The sequence below is a fragment of the Elephas maximus genome, chromosome 10, assembly GCF_024166365.1.
Source record: "Elephas maximus indicus isolate mEleMax1 chromosome 10, mEleMax1 primary haplotype, whole genome shotgun sequence".
Lineage (NCBI taxonomy): Eukaryota > Metazoa > Chordata > Mammalia > Proboscidea > Elephantidae > Elephas > Elephas maximus.
This window is the reverse complement of record NC_064828.1, coordinates 13773016-13794873: the sequence shown is the minus strand read 5'-3', so window position 1 is coordinate 13794873 and position 21858 is coordinate 13773016. Positions and strand designations below refer to the sequence as shown.

At 41.9% G+C, this 21858-nt stretch overlaps 1 protein-coding gene across 2 annotated transcripts in view; it reads right to left on the bottom strand.

Annotated features, from left to right (window-relative positions):
* The window catches only part of VPS39 (VPS39 subunit of HOPS complex), a 41898-nt gene that overhangs the window by 18840 nt on the left and 1200 nt on the right, over nt 1-21858 (bottom strand). The window contains exons 2-9 of one of the 2 annotated variants that reach the window (XM_049897989.1): nt 11678-11743; nt 9262-9294; nt 8694-8758; nt 8361-8403; nt 7005-7099; nt 5937-6035; nt 5345-5437; nt 3488-3671 (exon numbers count right to left, since the gene is read on the bottom strand). In XM_049897989.1, the coding sequence (XP_049753946.1) occupies nt 3488-3671; nt 5345-5437; nt 5937-6035; nt 7005-7099; nt 8361-8403; nt 8694-8758; nt 9262-9294; nt 11678-11743 (678 nt within the window). The remainder of the gene's footprint in view (nt 1-3487; nt 3672-5344; nt 5438-5936; nt 6036-7004; nt 7100-8360; nt 8404-8693; nt 8759-9261; nt 9295-11677; nt 11744-21858) is intronic. The other variant, XM_049897990.1, reaches the window with a different exon arrangement.

Genomic DNA, 21858 nt, shown 5'->3' with positions numbered 1-21858 from the left:
AAAAGGTCAGCTGTTCGAATCCATCAGCTGCTCTTTAGGGGAAAGATGTGGCAGTCTGCTCCCCTAAAGACTACAGCCTTGGAAACCCTATGGGGTACTCCTGCTCTGCTCTATAGGGTCGCTATGAGTCGGAATCAACTCAATAGCAAAGGGTTTGGTTTTTTTTTTTTTATGGCAAAGGAAATTCAACATAAACAGAGGGAATTTAGAAAATAAACAACACAAAACAAATCTTTTAAAACAAAAACTCAAAATAATCCCGAATGAAGCTCTGCTTTACTTTATGACCTTTGAAACAAATTTACTGTCTTTTTTTTTTTTTTTACAGTACATTAAATATCATTTCACCAACTTAAAATAATGGAAATACTTTCTAGGACTATATTCCATCTTGTACCAGGAAGTAGTAAGAAATGAACCACTAGGTGGCATAATTATCATACAGAAATGTAATCTCAAAGACTATGTTCATAAAAAGTTGCTTAGTGAGGTTAATTTGCTATGAATTTTTTTATTATCTATTTCTGACAAGAAGTTTTTCATATTTTTAATTTATATGCTAAAATATAGTACAATAAGGTCTCAAAGCTACAAGGGAACTCAGAAATGAGGAAACAGAGGCCTAAAAAGTATTTGCATTAATTTGAGTGTTTTTGCTATTATGTTGTCTTTCATATTATGAAAAACCTAAAATTTGCATTTGGATTTTTTCTTTTCTTTTCAGGCTGGCCTCATTTTGAAGTTAGTACAATTTTCTTGAGTGTTGACTTGTTTACATATGTAAAATTTCTGGTTTTTAATCTGGCCTACTTGAAAAAGGTCTAACTTAATTAAAAAGGTCACCTATAATAGAAACTCTTTCGGTTGTCACATTTTATCAAATGCTCAGAATCACCAACTCTTGGACAACAGAGATGTTCTCCGGGTCTCTTTACATCCTCAAAACTTAGCGCAGTTTGGGTGATGTACAGAACTCATACAAGAAAGGTCTGAAGGGGATAATAATTTATTTGGCAGCATCATTCCTATTCATCTACTAGGAGGTTACCAGGATGGTTCTGGCACTGCAGTATGTAGTAAGAATTCAAAGTGCACCAAGGCATGAGTCCAGGCCTCAAGGAGTTCTCTTAGGAACAGAGGAGGCACACAGCTAGTACAATGCGGTGTGAGGGTGTGGGTGCCAGGGAGACACCTGGGAGGCTCTGGAGGCAAAAGGGGGAAGTGACTAGTTCTGCCTGAGGGCCAGAGAGGACTTCACAGAGGAAGTGCCACTACTCAGGGCCTCATCCCATGAGTAGGCTGCTAACGGGCAGAGCAGAAAGGAAGGGCGGTGGCACGTACAACGGCAAAAGCTGGGGAAGCCACACTGACTGGAGCTGGGCCACACAGAAAGAGGAGAGCAGAAAAGTAAGCCAAGTTTAGAATGTACCCCATTCTAACGTTTGTCTTCTGCCTGTCAGAGGTGATTCTCCCCACCTCACCCATAAAGAATGTTCTCTCCCTGAGAATATTAAGGCACAGAAACTTTGAGAAACACTGCTAAAGGTACCGGGACACTAACAAAGGTTTTTAAACAGGAACTCTCATGCTGGATAATTGGAAACATACTTTAAGCATATTATGTGTGTATTCATCTACTACTGTACCAAGGCTCCTTTTCTGAAGGGAAAACAAAGTCCCCCAGAACGTCATGAAGACTCTCCTGAAGCTATGAGCCCCTTAAACCTGCTAATGTACAAAATCTTGGGCCTCACAAAACACTATGCTTTCAACTGACCTTCCTTCTGGTCTGTTCATCTCCCGCCACCATAACTGCCCTAGAGCACAACGCTTTTATTAAGACAGCCTACCAGTTGGGAATCTACAGGCTCTCAGGCCTTTGCACAGACCTCTAACAACTGGCCTGTTTTGGTCCTCCGTAATTCAGGCCGCGTTTCAGCCACATCAATCTCCTCACTGTCCTCTCAGGAAGCAGCATGCCTTCTGCATTTCCACTCATTTTTCAAGCTGTTCTCTCTGCCTAGAATGAAATGGCATTTTTCCTCAAGCCAGCTGTCAAGCTCCCTGCCTGGCCTCATCTGATCTTACTTCCACAGGGGAAACCTCTCCTGACTCACTTAACAACGACGAACTTCCCTTTCTGTGAATCACTGAAGCTTAGCTCATCCAATTTAACACCTGCTTTTTTTTTTTCTTTATGTAGTGCCTTAGTCTGTCTCTTCATCCAAGATATAATCCCTGTCTCCTCAGCTAGTGTCCTGAAAGACAGAAAGCATGTCTGTATTCCCTATGCCACAGCAGTAACTCTTTTAATAATGCTCAGTCTTCTGACTAAAAATGAATTACTGCCAAGGTGGTCATATGCTTCCAGGAAACACCATCGCACAGATCTGTGGGCCTGAGACAGGCTTAAGAACTGAAACTCCTAATATCTGGGAAGACAGACTGACATCTAAGTGCAGTCTGCATCTCTAAGCTACAAAAACAACAATGGCAGCAACAACTACCACATCAAAACCTTCATCACTGAGTTATGTGTATTTTAGCTATAAACATGGATGTTCCACTAATTTCCAAATGTTACCTACTTGGCCTAGGACACAATGAAATCATTAAAAAGGTAGAAGAAAAATGTTTTTAAGAAGTAAAAATATCAGTAAATAACCATGTCCTAGAAGCAGAGATCAGAAGTTTAGAAGGTGGAAAATCTAAGTTGATGGTGATGAAACAATACAGGTGGAGACAGTGAGGGTGGAGACACAATGTGAAGAACGTAACCAATGTCCTCAAACTGTGCCACCAATTGTTAGCTGGGTGAATGTTCTGTGTATGTTTTCACCAAGGAATAATAATTCCTAAAATGGGTGTTTTCTGCTTACATTTTTCCCCCTCTAAGGAAAAACTGGGTTTCCCATAAAAAACCATAATACCCAGCTTTTCCTTCTTACACTTTTTTTAAAAATATATGTTGCTTTTTATTGTACTTTAGATGAAGGTTTACAGAACTAGCTTCTCATTAATTAGTACACATTGGTTGCCAACCCCACAACATGTCCACACTGTTCCCTGCTCGACCTTGGGATCCCTATTACCAGCTTTCCTGTCCCCTCCTGCCTTCTCATCCTTGCCCCTGGGCTGGGGTGCCCCTTTAGCCTCGTTTTGTTTTATGGGCCTGTCTAATCTTTGGCTGAAGGGTGAACCTCAGGAGTGACTTCATTACTGAGTTAAAAGCGTGTCCAGGGGCCATTCTCTTGCGGTTTCTCCAGTCTCTGTCAGACCAGTAAGTCTGTTTCCCCGCCCCCACCCCGCCCCCAATATCCAGTTTTTAATGACCCTAAAGAGCTTGTCTACCTATATGAAGGGAAACTGAGAGTGAATGACACAACTCAATCGAAGTCTGCTAAAGCTAATGAATGGGACTCCATTCTCCAAGGATTCCATTCGACCCTGACTCAAAGTGGGGAATAGAGCTACTGCTGGCCCTCACCCATGGCAACTGGTATGTCCGTCCAGTTCAGGGCACACTTCTGTGTGCAGATGCCCTCCTCATTGAGCACCACGGTAAGATCATCCTGACCCACGGCCACTTTTCCATCAGCCAGAGGTGCAACTAAGGGCTCCAGCTGTTTTCCTGTTGGGAAGAGCTCTTTGATAGACCCTTTTCCATCCACCTACAGGGAGATACAAAGTGCGTTACTTAGCGTTCCCTGGCCAGAGGCGTAAACATGGCCTGAAAAAAATCCAGACAAAACCCAAAAGCTAGAGAAGCCAATAATATCCTTTGTTCAGCATGAGAAAAGATTACAGAGTTTGTTATGACAAACTTTGTCATCAAACGTAGAACCAGCTCCCTTTTTCTCTAACAGAGAAAAGCATCCAGCCTGGCGGCTGACAACACCAAGTGGCGCCAAGGATGCAGTACAGCTGGAACTCTCATACACTGCTGATGGAAATGCAAAGTGACTTGGCCACTTGGTTTGCCAGTCGTCAGTTTCTTACAAAATTCAATATACAGTTACCGTATGACCCAACAATACCATGCCTAGGCATCTCCAAGAGAAATGAACAGTTATGTTCACATAAAAACCTGTATGTGAATGGTTATAGTAGCTTTATTCATAATTGCTAAAAATTGGAAAAAATTTTGTCCTTCAACTAATGAATGGATAAACTGTGGTACATCCGTACCATGGAATTCTACTCAGCTGTAAAAAGGAATAAACTACGATACACACAACACTATGGGAGACTCTCAAACGCATTATGCTAATGAAGAAGCCAGACTCAAATGGGCACATACTAAACGATTCTTTATATAACATTCTGAAAAAGGCAAAACTATAAGAGATGAAAAACAGATTAGTGGTTACCAGAGTCTGGGGGGCAGGAAGAGGGACTGACTTCAAGGAGGCAGCACAAGAGAACTTTTTGGGGTGATGGAACTGTTCTAAATCTTGATTGTGATGGTGGTTACACAACTCTAGGCATTTGTCAGAACTCAGAACTGTATACCAAAAAGAATGAGTTTTACTGTAAATAAATAAGCAATTTTTGAATACTCTGGTCCTAGAGCAACACTTTGTACCCTCAGAAGACTCTAGCCCCAAGGTGATGACAGCATCCACGGTAGTCCAGGGAATGAGCCCTACTCATGAGTCTATGAAACGAACAATCTGTCAATCTTTTAATACATGCATATTGGGAAAAAAATGCATTCTAGTATGCAAATTGGGGGAAAAAAGGTTAATGTCATGGAAAAATATTTACTACTTATATTAAGAGAAAAAGCAGGTTATAAAATAATGTGTATAACATGATAATTTTGGGAAATAGGGTGGAAGCCCATTTACCAAAAGGTTAACATGATTATCTCTGAGTGGGGGCATTACAGATGATTTCCACTTCCTTTGTTTTTCTTATCTGTATGTTCTTATTTTCTACAGTAAACATATGTAGCTTCTGAAATTAAAAAAAAAAAAAAAGTAAAAGTAATTTTTAAAAACAAATATACTTTACTACTAAAATGAGTTTGTAATTCCTGAGCACTGAAGGCTCAGGACAGCAGCCCATGATAATTCTGTCAGACAGGGCCAAAAAGCCCAGAGCTAAATGCATCCCGATAATTAGATACACCATCTGGAGAATTCATTATGTAGAGAGCTGAGAGTTGACTCTGTCTGGCTTAAGTTACATAGACATCTTCTTTGTGGAAAAAGCTGAGAGTATGAAAAATAAAAATACAAACACGAAAGCCCTACTTTAGGCGGTCTGCTGACCTATGGTTCAGAAACGTATAATCGGCTCCCCAAGGTAAACTGACGACATCTGCACAATAAGACTTTACCCTTATTAGGTAGTAGTCTCTCTTGAAGCCCACACAGATAGAGTTTTCACACCACGCCATAGACTTGGGCACGTCTGGTACACTGAAGTCCCCCTGAAGAAAGACAGAAAGAGTTCAATGGAAAAGATACTAAAAGAAAAAAATCACGACCATCCTGCCATTCCATCCCATTCTGTAGAACAGCACCCTCGTCATAGCATGAGGCTAGAAAACCACCCATAATAAAGATAAAAGCTATCCATAAACATCACCCTCATCATAGCATAAGACTAGAAAACCACCCATAATGAAGACATGAACTACCCACAAACTGGACAAGGTATATTTGGAAAAGGCGGAAGCCCACTTTCAACTAAACCAATCCACATGGGAACTGCAGAATTGTATCCCCCCTGCCTCTGAAGACCAGAAGGCTCAGGTATGTGGACATGAACACGCTCTCGTGTACTTCCTGCCACAGTGTTCGTCTGAGGAGAACTATGAGGCTGGGGTTCTGAACTTCCCTAGAACTGACGGGAAGTCTTTCAAGCCGTGGGAGAACTATAGCAGCAGCTGCCACCCCAGCCCACGGACCAGGAACAGTGGACTTTACCTGCAATTCATGAAATTCTCTGTCCTTCCAGAAATAGAGCTGCAGCTTCTTTTTCACCGCCACACACATCCGCAACACCTCCTCACCAGTCTCTGTGTGCTGGGAAGAGACACCCAGGGCAATGAGGATGCACAGACCACGATTCCACAACTGAACTAAAACCAAATCAGAGGTGTTCTGCCTTTAAGTGGCTACTAATCTGAAAATCCTCTGTGACATAAGTGACACTGTCGGGAAGGGTAAGCAGAACGCCATCCTCTAAGATGTGCTCAGAACAACCGGCTGAGGAGTACCTTCTCCCCAAGGCTGCCAGCCAAGGACACCAGCGCCCAGGGATGACGTAACGTAAACGCTCAAAATTCAGGAGGAAACTCTCGGGGCAGGTCTTCGCCTACACAGCTGCTTCCTCCTTTTGTTTTCCTTACCTGTTTCTTGCTCATGGCTGTCAATACATGTTGGGCCAGAGATCAGCGTGGGTCAGTGACAGCAGGCCCGCTTCCCCTCCCTTAAGAGTGCAGGGCAAGAAAACGCTTGGGGATAAAGCCACACGGTATCAGTGGAGTGCATAAGTGCTAAAAAGTGATCAGAGCTGAGGAGAGGAGGGAGGCAGATTTTGAAGAAAGGAACGATGATGAATTGGCAAAAATAGGTAGTGACGTCTTTTTGGAATAATGATAACTTCCCAAAGACAAAAACTATAGTCACGTGTTTAGAACAAGAAGCCATTCAGTGCCCTATAACCATGTTCACAGTATTGTTACAGTCTGGATTCTGCACTAATGACTTGTCCATGGCAAGCACTCTGACCCCTGGCCAGTTGCCTCCTGTGGTACAGATGTGTGCTGCTCACACCAGAGGTCAGTACACACACAGGGGATGCAGTGGTTCAACTCCAGACAGCACACTAAGGAGGACATGTTCAGTAATACAACCCAAAATCCAATATTTTTTGAGTCTCTGCTGGGTTTGGATTAGCAATGTCATTATTCCCATCTTACGGCAGGAACGACATAGGACAGATTGTGTTGCTCAAAGCACAAAGCCAAATTTCATCTTGCCCACACTTACCTGGAGGTCACAGGTGAACAGTGATGCTCCCTTTGCCTTTGACACCGTAGTGATTTGTTGAAATGTCAATAGGTCATGGACGTAAATGTTATTTTCTGTTTGGAAGAATGTAAAACATCACTATAAGTTATCACAATTCTCTAGTATAGACACCTTCAAAAAAAAACAAAACAAAGAGCCATGTAACATCTAGAAGAACGAAATGGCAAATGCTGGCTGTAGATATACCTTCAGCTTCACTAACAGTGACGACTCATTCCAGTCTATCACCGGTACAAAACATTTAAGAAGCCACTCAGTCTTCCGAACTTGAATATTCTGTTCCTTAAAAATTTGGGACAGTGTGAGGAAAAGAGCTCTTTCACTTCCCCAGCACTCCTATATCCTGGCCTCGAGTCAGAAAAACCTGTGATGCAATATTTGTACAAGAAACGGCTTTCAGATTTTTTTAGTAAGAAAAGGAAAATCCTCCGTGCATTTTGTACAAATCCAGGGCAAGGACAAAATTATTGTGCTTTTCTAGTAAAGCACAATAATTTCACTTGGGCCTCCTGACTAGTTTTAGTCATGAAGACTTAGTTGCCCTAAATGTTCATCTCTGGACCTAGGAACTACGTTTAGAAATGCTCTACAATTTGGGCCCTGGGCTGAACAGTACAGGGTGTGAAGGCAAGTTCCTAGTCTTCCGCCTGTCAAGAAAAGGCCCAACTGGTGGCTTTCTTGGAAACCATGGCTTTTCAAACAATGCCCTTTATAGCCGGCCCCGACCTGCCTCTCTCGCCTGGCATCTTACCATCCTCCACAACATGTCCTAAGTCTGCCCATCACAGACTACTTGCCATGGGCTGCCACATCTCAGGACCTTGGCTCAAGCTGTTCCTTCTGCCTACAATGCTCTGCCTCCTCTCTCTTCCTGCAGAAATTCTAATCGTCCACGAAGCAGTACAGTCCCTCCCACTGCTAGGATCCACGACACTGTTTATAAATTTCCACTGTAACTTACCACATTGTATCATAATTACTTTTTGTCATTTCCATCTTCATAATCGGAATGTACACTTCAAAAATAAAAACCACATCTCATTCAACATGTATCCCTAATGCCCAGTCCGGGCTTTGCACAATGCTCAATAAATATTTGATAGATTATTGAATGAATGAATGAAGTGACACTCCTGGGACAGCAGAGTCCACGGGGGATACTGTTGCCTTTTTTACTGCGTCCTCTGCTGTACCTGGTTTGGAACCTATCAGTTCATTGTTAAGTAACTACTGTCAAATTAACCATGGAAGGGTTAATTAGGTCACAGCTCTTAATTTTGGATACACGAAAGACAAACGCACCCCTTTTCTTACCTAACAAGCTGACCAGAATCTTAAACTGGGAAACCACATGGATCTGGAAAACAGCAAATTATTCATGTTTAGCAAAAGTTCACGTAATGCAGTTCTAACAGCAGGCTAAGGAGCCTAAGCTGATCACAGAGGTCTGACTTCTTTTTACATGTAATCACGTTTCTACTCCTCAAAGAGGATCTCAGGCACGTGATGTATGGACAGAGATCCCTGATCATAAATGGCAGGGCAGAAAGCAGAGGATTCGAGTAATAAACAGCATTACAAAATTCTAGCTTTGAAAGGGTGTCACATGGGTCAAATATGCTCATAGCAACTACCATCACTGCCTACCTGCTGGATCTTTTTGGAGAAATTCTTATTGGATTTCTCTAGTGTCACTTCAAACCTGTTGCAACCTATGGAAAAGAAATAAACATTCACAGTTCCAAACATATACATATGAAAACTACCACCATAAAAATGCTACTTTACATTACACTCCTACATGAATCTTTAAGAAGTCCTAAAAGACTAGAAGTCAGAGATCCACAATAGCCAGCTATCTTTTTACTAAGCACTGTAAGTTGCTTTCAACCCAGTTTTAGACGAGGGTTTCATGCACCTTCACTTGGCATCAGCAAAAAGGATCACACCACAGAAGTTTACTGAAGCTGCAAGGTACTTGTGAATTTTAAGATCTTATCCCTTAAAAAAAAAAAAGAAGTACCTTGGCAAAGTGCCTCACAAAGAAGAGTGTAAAAAGTAGCAGTCAAATGTAAGAGCCCAAGCAGTGAAGCCCAGCCCAAAGCGTCCTTAGATGGAGACCCACTAAATCCCAGCAGCTACCCTCCGCAGCTGGGACGCAGCAGGCGCTCCACGCCCTCCCAGAGCTGAAGCAATTGAATGTATCTACACTTACTGCCACTTTCAGGGGATGTTACGTCTGCTGGCACTGTCGCAAAAAAGGGTAAAAAAGTTATATACCATCAAAAACACGTGAATCCAGCCTTGCTGGGGATGACAAAAACATTCAGCCTCAAAGGGCACCAGGAAGTAGAGAAGAGCATAATTATCGTAACAATAACGGCCACTATCATTAACTAAGCAATAACTAGGTGCCAGGTTCTGGGTTAAAAATTTTATATATATTTTCTGTAACTTCCACAACTACCCCAAGGAGTAAGTAGTAGTATTCCAATTTGACATTTTTTTGAAGTGACAGGTTCCCTTTGTTCATTTTTGACAAAACATCTGTGAAATACCCAAGTCCAAAAAACCTACAATTTGTCAGTCATTCTCTCAAGTAAAAACGGCGTTCCATAAAAAAAGTGCCAAGTTCAGCTCATAACACAATGGCATATGCGCTTTCCCCAACAACCCTCGTACTTCACGCCTTCGTCCACAGCAGCAGTTCTCCGTGTACTTCCCATCACAGGTGATGGCACAGATCAGAGCCCAAGTCCCCTAAACCCCAGCTTTCCCCAGGACACCTTCCTGCCACCTCCCTGCCCTCGGGGCAATCTCGTCACATCTTTGTCTAGGCTTGAAACAGCTCCTGTTTAGAAACTGAATTAGTTCTAGAGCTGAATCGTGGAGGCCCAGGTCTATTTCCGGTCCAGGGCTGGTCCAGAACTGAGCTGTTCTCTAAGCGAACAGGAAGAAGAGAAGTTTCTTGAAGTGAAATTTCAAATCCGAAACTAAGGTAGGTGAGTACCACTGTTGTCTAACGTTAAGTCAGTACTGCTATTCGAGTTAGCTGTGGGGAAGCTGAAGCCCAGAGAGATGAGCTAACTTGTCAAAAGTCACATGCTGAACTGATCACAGGGCACGCAGCAGTCCTCACCAGCCTTCCAGGCACAGTGACACTAACATTACCAGTTTGAGTCTATTGGTTGAAAGATTCCTTCTTATAGCCTAGATTTCAATTCTGTACTACTTGAATAACAAAACAAAAAAAGAGATAATATATTTAAAAGTTATTTTACTTGTGTGTTTAGTATGTGATGGCACGAAAAACTGATTCTCTATTAGGTGTAAAGAACTAGGTAAAGAATGTTACAGTGTCTTATCTCCCTGTCCTTCACAGCATCTGTGTCCACAGCAGACAATCAAGCAAGGGTTGAAAGCTGAATAAAATGCAGAGCTGAGCTTAATTTTTAAATTACAGACTGGGAAGGTATCACAGAATGCAAATATTCTGGCTCTGAGAACTAAAATTTAAAGCTGGCGAACTGCTGCCCAGAGGCCCAATCCCAGCCTCTGCCATTTGCTGTAAATGTAGAGATTATGGGCACACAGCACACCCACTCATTTACATATTGTCTATGGCTGCTTTCAGGCTACAAGGGCAGAGCTGAGCAGTTGCAACGGATTCCAGGGTCTGCAAAGCTTAACATATTTATTTGAGTCTTTTCAGAACAAGCTTGCTGACCCCTGGCTTAAAGGAAAATTTAAAAACTTAGCGATGAAATAAACCCTCTGTTTGTTCTCTGACTTCTGTTCCCCACCACTAGAACCTGACCAAGGTGCCTTCCTCTTTTCTTACTGTGCTGGTAAGATGCTCATTTTCCCCAATGTTACCCTACTATCCGTCTCCTCTGGCATGAACAGCAGGTTGCTACAGACTGTGGGGCTCCAGGGCCTAATATACAAACGTATCAGTTTTTCATAAAAAGAGCACAGAGAGAAAAAGAGAAAAGACAGTGAGAGTCTTTCAATCCTCAATAGAGGGCAATCTTTAATAGGATATATTTAGAATCCCTTTAGCTACTATTCTGCATTATCGACAGTTACATTTGATTGGAGCTTTAGTTTTCAGTCTTTTCAAGCATATTACTGCATATGACTCCAACGATTCTGTGAGACAGACAAGTTACAGAGGAGGAATCTGACCTTGAGAAGGAAGCACTCACAGTCACACGACCGAAATGCAGCTGGAGTGCAAACCCAGGTCCTCTCACCCCCAGTTCTCCCCCCGTAAGTTCGTGAGATCTTTTAAATCAACAGTTCCTTATTTTTCTTCCTGCCACCAGGCCATTTACCCAGTAGTCACAGTCCCATCAGTAATATTTCCTATTACTGTTAGTGAGTCTCTGAGAAGCCAGGAGGGGAGGAGCACAGTCACACCTCACTGATGGGGGCAGGGGAATGCAGTTTGAAAAAAAACTCCTGGAGATTCGCACGTATTTCTCCCCATCTTCCCACTGCTGCCCCTCTCCCACAATCGTTCTTTTAATGGTCCAGGAATCACTGATTTCAGTTGTGTATCAGCTGATTATCAAAACTTTTTATGCACGAGCAGTAAGCCATGTAGTTCTGGGAAGTGTGTCACTCACCAGCGTCCTTCCGAATCCTATAGAGAAGAAGATGTCCTTGCTTGGTTCCAACAAGAAGCCATTCCTCTGGAAAAGAAAATGGCAGTGAGAAGGGCCAGTCAGCCTCAGTAAAGCCTTATTCCTTCAGCTGGTGCTTGAACTCTGAAATCAAAGGGTACTGTGCAAAGCTAAAAAATGTATATGCTCAAGAAATAGTTGAGAATCAACCAATCAAGAAAACTTTATTAAACAATTACTAGGCTAGACATTTCAAAGGATAAGAAATGTCCCTGGCTTCATTTTTTTCAAAATTAACTGACCAAAAAGACCTACCAAACCAAAAACCAAATCCGTTGCCACTGAGTCGATTCCGACTCATACAGGCCCTATTAAGTACTTCTTTATTAAGAGACCTATGTTTTGTTGTTGTTGTTGTTCTGGAAGGGCAGCAGTTAAAAAGAGTAAGATGGAAGTTTATGAAATCATAAAAACGAATGTTGCTGTTGTTAGTTGCCGTCAAGTTGATTTCAACTCAAGGCGACCCCGTAGGTGCAGAGTACAGCTGCTCCATAAGGCTTTCAAGGCTGCAACCTTTCGGAAGCAGATCACCAGGCCTGTCTTCCAAGGTGCCTGTGGGTAGGTTCAAACCATCAACCCTTAGGCTAGTAGTTGAGTGCTCACCCGTCTGCACTACCCAGGGACTCCTCGCAGAATGTAACAGGCAACATAAACATGAAACTAGGTACCGAATCTCAGAAATAACAGCTAAGGGGTACGCTTTGATGGTTTAATGATTTAACTTTAAGGAAACTAAGAAGCTTATAGAATTTGTTATCTGTCTCAAAAGATGGTCTAACAGGTAATAACAAGTGTTGGTAAGAACGTGGAGAATTATAAAATGGTGCAGCCACTTTGGTAAACAGTCTGGCAGTTCCCCAGAAGGTTAAATACTGAGTTACCACGCTGTTGTTGCTGTTAGGTGCCCATCAAGTGGCCCTGACTCATACTGACTCTGCGTATAACAGAGCGCTGCCCAGTCCTGCGCCATCCCCACAACTGTTGCTGTGTTTGAGCCCCCATGCTATCCATCTCACTGAGGGTCTTCCTCTTTTTGCTGACCTTCTACCAAGGATGATGTCCTTTTCGAGCAATTGGTATCTCCTGATGACATGTCCAAAGTAAGCAAGAGAGTCTCACCATCCTCACTTCTAAGGAGCATTCTGGCTGTTACTTCCTCCAAGACTGACTTGTTTGTTCTTCTGGCAGTCCAGGGTATTTTCAATATTCTTCGTCAACACCAGAAATTCAAGTGTGTCAATTCCTCTTTGGTTTTCCTTTCCCATTGTCTAGCTTTTGTAGGCATATAAGGTACACCTCAGTCATCAAATGACATCTTTGCTTTTTAAGATTTTAAAGAGGTCTTTGCCACACATTTGCCCAATATATCGTGTGATTTCTTGATTGCTGCTTCCATGGACACTGTTGATCTAAGGAGAATGAAATCTTGACAACTTTAATTTCTTAACTGTTTATCTGCCCATTTGTGAGAATGTGAGTTACCACATGACCCAGCAATTCCACTCCTAGGTATATACCCGAGAAATAAAAATATATCTCCACACAATATCTGTACACAAATGTTCACAGCAGCATCATTAAAAGTAGCCAAAAAGGGTCCATCAAGTGATGAATAGATAACCAAAATGTGGTATATCCAAACGATGGAATATTATACATCCATCAAAAAGAATGAAGTACGAATACATGCTACAGCATGGATGAACCTGAAAACATTATGCTGAGTGAAAGAAACCAGACACAAAAGGCCATGTTACATAATTTCATTTATATGAGATCTTCAGAATAGGCAAATCCAACAGAAACAAAAATTGTATCAGTGGCTGTCTAGGGCTTGAGGACTTTGGAGGAAGTGGGGAGTGAATGCTAACGGGTATGAAGTTTCATTTACGAGAGATGAAATGTTCTAAAATTGAATGTGGTAACAGCGGCACAGCTCTGAATATACTAAAAAACAATGAATTGTATATTTTAAAGGGGTGGATTGTATGGGATGCAAATTATATCTCAATAACACTGTTATAAAAAAACATGACCTAGGTCAGAGCTTCTTAAACTTCAGTATGTGTCAGAATTATCAAGGATTTGTTAAAACAGCTTTCTAGGCCCCACCCCTAGAATTTCTGACTCAGTATGTCTGGAAGTGGATCCCAAAACTTTGCATTTCTAACAAGTTCCCAAGTGATGCTCATGCAGCTGGTTCACGGGTCATATTCGGACGCACTGGTCTAGCCTGAAAATAAAGAGGTTCGGAAAGGGTTTAAATGGTTACTCTGACAGATGCATGTTAAATCATTAAGGCAAGTTAAGCATGGACATAAAAGCCACTTATTCCTTTTATAAACCTTGGATAATGGTACAAATAGATAGCTTTTATTAAGCATGCACTGTGTTCCAGAAAATGCTAAAGCACATATTGTACATTATTCTACTTAATTCTCATAGCTATACATTGCCGTAGGTGCTTTTTTTTTTAAACCCCATTTTACAGATGACAAAACTGAGGCCAAGGGGATAATTTGTCCAAAGTTACATATGTAGTAAGTGGTAGAGTTGGGGTTTCAACCTCAGTTTGTCTGGCTCTTAACCACACGCTGTGATGTACTAAGGTACCCCAAGTCCGAAGAATGGGTGCCAGCCAGAGACTGTCTAAAAGACAAGTCTTATATTTACAAAAACAGGCCAGGATCCATACTAGAAACATTTCTCTAGGTTGATTCCTTAGTCTCCCAGAAAAAGACTGTGATTCTGTTTTATTTTGGGCTTTAAAGGAAAAACAGGACACAGAAAATAAGACGCTGTGTGCTCTTAATGACATAAGTAGAAGTCAGAAATAATCATAACTCTCATGGAATGCTGGAGATTTATGTCGGAAGAGACAAGGAAGAAAAAAAAAAGACTTCCATTCACAATGTTTGCTTTTAAAAGATACTATGCTTGGAGTTATACTTATGTTGTTGTTAGGTGCCGTTGAGTCAGTTCCAACTCATAGCTACCTATGAACCACAGAACCAACCACCACCCAGTCCTGTGCCATCCTTACAATCATTGTTATGCTTGAGCCCACTGTTGCAGCCACTGTGCCAATCCATCTTGTTAAGGGTCTTCCTCTTTTCCACTGACCCTCTACTTTACCAAACATGATGTCCTTCTCCAGGGACGGATCCCTCCTGACAAAGTATGTAAGATGGTCTTGCCCTCCTTGCTTCTAGGCAGCATTGCGGTTGTATTTCTTCCAAGACAGATTTGTTCGTTCTTTTGGCAGTCCATGGTATATTCAATATTCTTCGCCAACAACACAATTCAAAGGCATCAATTCTTCTTCGGTCTTCCTTATTCGTTCTCCAGCTTTCACGCGCATATGATGCGATTGAAAACACCATGGCTTGGGTCAGGCGCACCTTAGTCTTCAAGGTAACATCTTTGCCTTTCAACACTTTGAAGAGGCCCTTTGCAGCAGATTTGCCCAATGCAATGCATCTTTTGATTTCCTGACTGCTGCTTCCATGGCTGTTGATTGTGGATCCAAGTAAAAGGAAATCCTTGACAACTTCAATCGTTTCTCCATTTATCATGATGTGATTGGTCCATTGTGAGGATTTCTGTTTTCTTTATGTTGAGGTATAATCCATACTGAAGGCTATCTGTTCCCCCCGCCCCCTTTTTTAATTGAACTTTAGATGAAGGTTTACAAACTAGTTTCTCATCAAACAGTTTGTATACACATTGTTGTATGACATTGGTTAACAACCCCATGACATGTCAACACTCCCCCTTCTCAACCCTGGGTTCCCTATTACCAGCTTTCCTGTTCCCTCCTGTGAATGCTGTGATCTTCGATCTTCATTAGAAAGTGCTTCAAGTCCTCTTCACTTTCAGCAAGCAAGGTTGTATCATCTGCATAAGGCAGACTGTTAATGAGTCTTGCTCCAATCCTGATGCCCCGTTCTTCATACAGTCCAGCTTCTCGGGTTATGTGCTCAGCATACAGATTGAATAGGTATGAAGGGATACAACCCTGATGTACACCTTTCCTGACTTTAAACCACTCAGTATCCCCTTGTTCTGTCTGAACAACTGCCTCTTGATCTATGTAAAGGTTCCTCACGAGCACAAGTAAGTGTTCTGGAATTCCCATTCTTTGCAATGTTATCCATAATTTGTTATGATCCATACAGTCAAATGCTTTTGCATCGTCAATAAAACACAGGTAAACATCCTTCTGGTATTCTCTGCTTTCAGCCAGGATCCATCTGACATCAGCAATGATATCCCTGGTTCTGCATCCTCTTCTGAATCCAGCCTGAATTTCTGGCAGCTCCCTGTTGATATACTGCTGCAGCCACTTTTGAATGATCTTCAGCAAAATTTTGCTTGCGTGTGATATTAATGACATTGTTCAATAATTTCTGCATCCTGTTGGATCACCTTTCTTGGGAACAGACATAAATATGGATCCCCTCCAGTCAGTTGGCCAGGTAGCTGTATTTCAAATTTCTTGACATAGATAAGTGAGCATTTCCAGGGCTGAATCCGTTTGCTAAAACATCTCAATTGATATTCCGTCAGTTCCTGAAGCCTTGTTTTTCACCAATGCCTTCAGTGCAGCTTGGACTTCTTGTTTTAGTACCATCGGTTCCTGATCATATGCTACTTCTTTAAATGGCTGAACGTCGACTAATTCTTTTTGGTATAATGACTCTGTGATCTACTTTTATCTTCTTTTGATGCTTCCTGCAACGTTTAATATTTTCCCCATAGAATCCTTCATTATTCCAACTAGAGGCTTGAATTTTTTCTCCAGCTCTTTCAGCTTGAGAAACATCAAGCATGTTCTTCCCTTATGGTTTTCTATCTCCAGCTCTTTGCACATGTCATTATAATATTTTACTTTGTCTTCTCAAGCCGCTCTTTGAAATCTTCTCAAGCCGCTCTTTGAAATCTTCTGTTCAATTCTTTTACTTCATCATTTCTTCCTTTTGCTTTAGCTGCTTCATGTTCGAAAGCAAGTTTCAGAGTCTCCTCTCACATCCATCTTGGTCTTTTCTTTCTTTCCTGTCTTTTCAATGACCTCTTGCTTTCTTCATGGATGGCCTTGATGTCATTCCACAACATACCTGATCTTCGATCATCAGTGTTCAAGGCGTCAAATCTATTCTGGAGGTGGTCTCTAAATTCAGGTAGGATATACTCAAGGTTGTACTTTGGCTCTCGTGGACTTGCTCTGATTTTCTTCAATTTCAACTTGAACTTGCATATGAGCAATTGATAGTCTGTTCCACAGTCTGCCCCTGGCCTTGTTCTGACATGATATTGAGCTCTTCCATCATCTCTTTCCACAGATGTAGTTGATTTGATTTCTGTGTGTTCCATCTGGTGAGGTCCATGTGTATAGTCGCCATCTATGTTGGTGAAAGAAGGTATTTTTATAATTTGATCTCTGGCATTGTTTCTACCACCAAGGCCATATTTTCCATCTACCAATCCTTCTTCTTTGTTTCTAACTTTTGCATTCCAAACACCAGTAATTATCAGTGCATCCTGATTCCAAGTTTGATCAATTTCAGACTGCAGAAGCTGATAAAAATCTTCAATTTCTTCATCTTTGGCCTCAGTGGTTGGCACATAAACTTGAATAATAGTCGTATTAACTAGTCTTCCTTGTAGGTGTATGGATATTATCCTATCACTGACAGCACTGTACTTCAGGATAGATCTTGAAATGTTCTTTTTGACGACGAATTGAACACACCATTCCTCTTCAAGTTGTCATCCCCAGCATAGTAGATTATATGGTTGTCTGATTCAAAATGGCCAATACCAGTCCATCTCAGCTCCCTAATGCCTAGGATATCGATGTTTATGCGTTCCATTTCATGTTTGATGATTTCCAACTTCCCTAGATCCAGTAATAATCGGAACCTGGAACATAGGAAGTACAAATCTAGGAAAATTGGAGATTGTCAAACATGAAATGGAACAAAAGGAGTTATAAATATCACTGTATTGAGCAACTGGCAATATTCAAGTTGATTTTTCAGGATACCCAATGGTATTTCAGAAATAAATAAAAGTAGAAATCTTTAAAAAAACTCACTTATAATATACACAAAAATCTATACAAATTGTTTGCCAAACAAAAGGCAAACATGAAGTTCACCATCTTTCCCGTCCTCCCCGCTCCACTACCCTCAAAACTCCTGCCAGTTCCTGTTTTTCTCTGCCTCCTTTAACAGCCTCAGTTTCCTCCCAGGTCTGCCAAAGTCTATTAATTTTACCTCCACAAGGTACCTCACAACAGCGACCCCTTGGTCTTGCCACGGTCCCCCGTGTCAGCAACCTGACAGGTCTCTGCATTCTTCTGCTTCTGCTGCCAGTCACCCTGGAACACAGCTCTGATGCTGTCACAGTGGCCTCAGAAAATCCTCATGAGGCTGCAGCACCCCAAAATGAAGTCAGACTCCTAAGCATGACATTCCATTTTTAAAAAATGTTTATTTGCCATTGATTGTTTCTTATCAAATGTCTACTGTACTGGCCCTAAAAGGGAAGCAGATAGACTCAATCTACTGAAACTTAAAAAAAAAAAAAAAAAAATTTTAATTGAAAATTTATTTGACCCTTCTCAAGCTGTCATTTGGTGGTGCTGAGGAAAAATATATTTATCATAATGCAAATTATTTATAATTATTTCTTTTAAAGAGTAGAAACACAACATACATACTCATCTTCAAACTAATCCGCAAATGTCTAAGGAAAAACAGTGTGTCATCCAGAAGTTCCAATGACATGGAGCCCTGAAGAGGTATGCCTGGGTTACAGAAGTCAGTGGAGGCTCAGGCAGCCAGAGGTCCTGAGCCGGGTTGGGCCCTCCAGTCTCGATGACATGTCATCATGTAACACAGCTGCGCATACACAACAGAGAAGGACAAGCTTGCAGAGCAGGTACAGCACAGGGTGGACAGTCCCTTCTTGGAGCCAGTACTGCATACCAGAAGGTGGAACACCCTATGCAAATGGGTAACACACATAAAGAAACAGAGACAGCCCTAGAAAACTCCTGGAGACCTAATCCTGAGCCACAAGGTTGGACTTGGTCCCTCCTGGGAAGTAAGGCTGGGCCTTCTTGCTCATAGTTACCGTACTGAAGCTCCATCCAACAGTGCAAGGCCCTCCTATAACAACCAATTCATTCCTGGCCCCATGCAGGCCACTGCAGCAGTACATAGATGAATACGGTACTGGTCACTTTCCTTCTCGGGGTTGTACGGCAGACAGTGTTTCTCAAAGCATAAACCCCTGACTAGGGGCATCAGAATCACCTGGACTAATTAAAAACGCACCGTCCTGAGCCCTGCTCCCAGAGATTCTGATTCACAGACTCTGAGGCGGTGTCTTGAAATCTACATTTTTAATTTTTACTTTGTTTTTTTAATGTTTATATGAACCATTTATGCAGTTCCAAAGCTAAAACTATGAGAAGTCTTAGCTTCCCTCCTTGTTACTTCACCCTGTCACTTCCCTTCTGCTACAGGTAATCATTTTAGTCATGACTGGTTTATCCTTCCCTTTTTTTTTTAAAAAAAATACAAGTAAATGCGTGTGTATACTCACGTACTAAACACACTCACAAACCTGCATTTTTTACAGGCTCTGGTGTACACTAAAGTATATAAACCAGATTCTGAAATCAGACGTGATTTACTGGGTCTGTGACTTTACAAAGATTATCTAACTTCTCCAAGCTTCAGGTTCTTCCTCTATAAAATGGCATTGTTATTATTCCATTAAAGCACTTAGCACAAGGCCAAATACAGATTGGTACTCAATAAATCAAAGCTATTACTATTAGTATCATTTTTACTCTTAATTAAGAATCTATTTAACAATACCCAGCTGTGCGTCAAGAACTATCCTAAGCATTTCAGATACGGCAATGTACAAGACCAAGTTCCTTCTCTGAAAAAACTTATATTCTAATGTGGTGTGAAAAAAACAATACACAGAGAGATAACATAACACTGGGTGGTGATCATGATAAGAAAGGTAAGGCTTGGTAAGGGAATACAGCATTGGTGGATATGACACCCTCTTTTACCCAGGGTAGTTAGGGAAGGTCTCACTGACTTAGGTGACATCTCAGCAGAGACCTGAATGACATGAGGAAGGAACCATGTGGTATCTAGGGCACGAGAGTTCCAAGCAGAGGATGGATACAGCAAGTGCAAAGGTCCTGAGGTATATATGTGCTTTGTGTGTTCATGGAACAACAGGAAGACTGTGACCAGCACCAGAAGGAGCAAAGGGTACAAGTGTAGGAGATAAAGTGAGGGGTGTAACCACAGGCCTGAGCGTGCCAGGTATTGTCAGCCACAGTAAGGTCTCTGGAAGTAGAGTTGTGATGTGAAGCCACCAGAGGACTTTGAGCAGAGGAGAGATGTGATCAGATTGAGGTTTTCAAAGGATCATTCTATCTCTGTGTGGATAAAACACTGAAAACAGCACAAGGCAAACACAGTAGTAGGACTCCACTGTAATAACTCAGATGAGAGATGATGGGCCTTCATCAAGAGTAGTAATAGTGGAGACGGAGGGAAGAGACTGGATTCTAGGTTTATTCTGGAGGTGGAGCTGGCAGGATTTGCTGATGGATTAGATGTGGTGTATAAGAGAATGAGAGAAGTCAAGAATGATTCCAAGGTGTTTCGCCTGAGCCAAATAGAAAAGCCATTCACTGAGGCGTGGGATACTGCAGGAGAGACAGGTTTTGGGGGAGTGGAATCAAGAATTCTGTTTTGGCCATGCTATTAGACATTCAAATGAAGATGCTGAAAAAGCAGTTGGATAAACAAGTCTGGAGTTTAGGGAAAAGTTGTCATCGTCATCAGTGCCCACCTCACTGCCATTTCCCAGGTGAGTTCTGGTGTCTCTAAGACACCTTCCAGCCCAAATATTGTCTCGCCCTGCATGATCTGGCTCCTGGAGTTTCCTTGATGAACTTTCCATAAAAGGGGTGATGACTAGAAACAGAAATATTAAAAAAAAACCAAACCCATTGCTGTCAAGTTGATTCTGACTCATAGCAAACCAGAAATATTTAGACAAGAATAAAATAGAATATTTATGGCTGCTACAGACTGAAAATAAAGTAGCTCTAAGGTTGCTGTTGTTGGGTGCTGCTGAGTTGATTCTGACTCACAGTGACCCCATGTGACAGAGCAGAACTGCTCCAGAGGGATTTCCTGGCTGTAATCTTTATAGAAACAGATCACCAGGTCTTTCTCCTGCAGAGCCATGGGGTGGGTCTGAACCACCAGCCTTTTCAGTTAGCAGCCAAGCACCTTATCATTGTACCACCAGGGCTTTGAGGGAGGAGACAGTAAATGGTCTCTTGTAGCCCAATACCTCCTACAGCATCCTAGGAGGCAAAGGGCATTTCTCCTCTTCGGTGGGGGATCAAGTGAGGCCAGACGCTGGCATTTCAAAACTGTGTTCCTCAGAAGCAGAGGTACGGGGACTCTTTACTGTGATACAGTAGAGGTGGTGAAGGAGGCTCACAGATACCTGTACTAATGGTTCCATAGGGTATCAGAGTCAAGGCGCTCAATAATGAGTAATTTTCAAGAAGTATTTCCTATGTACGCTGGGACTCTGACAAGCTAAATCAGGTGTCATAAGCAGCTACATCAATCGTTTTCAGAAGCGTATGTCCTAGGCCTTGTGCTCCTGTAACAGGCTGCATCTAGTATCATTTATCTTGAATCAAAATCTGTTCACGTTTCTGAGTCCCCCACTGTGTTCCAGGAGCACAGGCACTGTTTCTTATTCATCCCTGTATCCCTGACCCTAGCAGAGAGATTGGTCTTGAAGGGACCCAACACATACTTGATGAAGAAATAGGGAAATGAATCCTTTGTGCAGTGGGTCGGCTCTTATTATTTTTTTTTTCTCCATTACTTATTTTAAAATTTTACTGAGAACATTTAATGACAGGAAACAGACCTTCTTGAGATGTCTGGATTAAGTAGGAGTCTCTGCTTAATCCAAAAGACTAGGACGTCTTTCTGTGAAGGTCTCATTTCAAAAAGGCAACATTAACATGTTGTGGTGAAAGAGCCCTACTG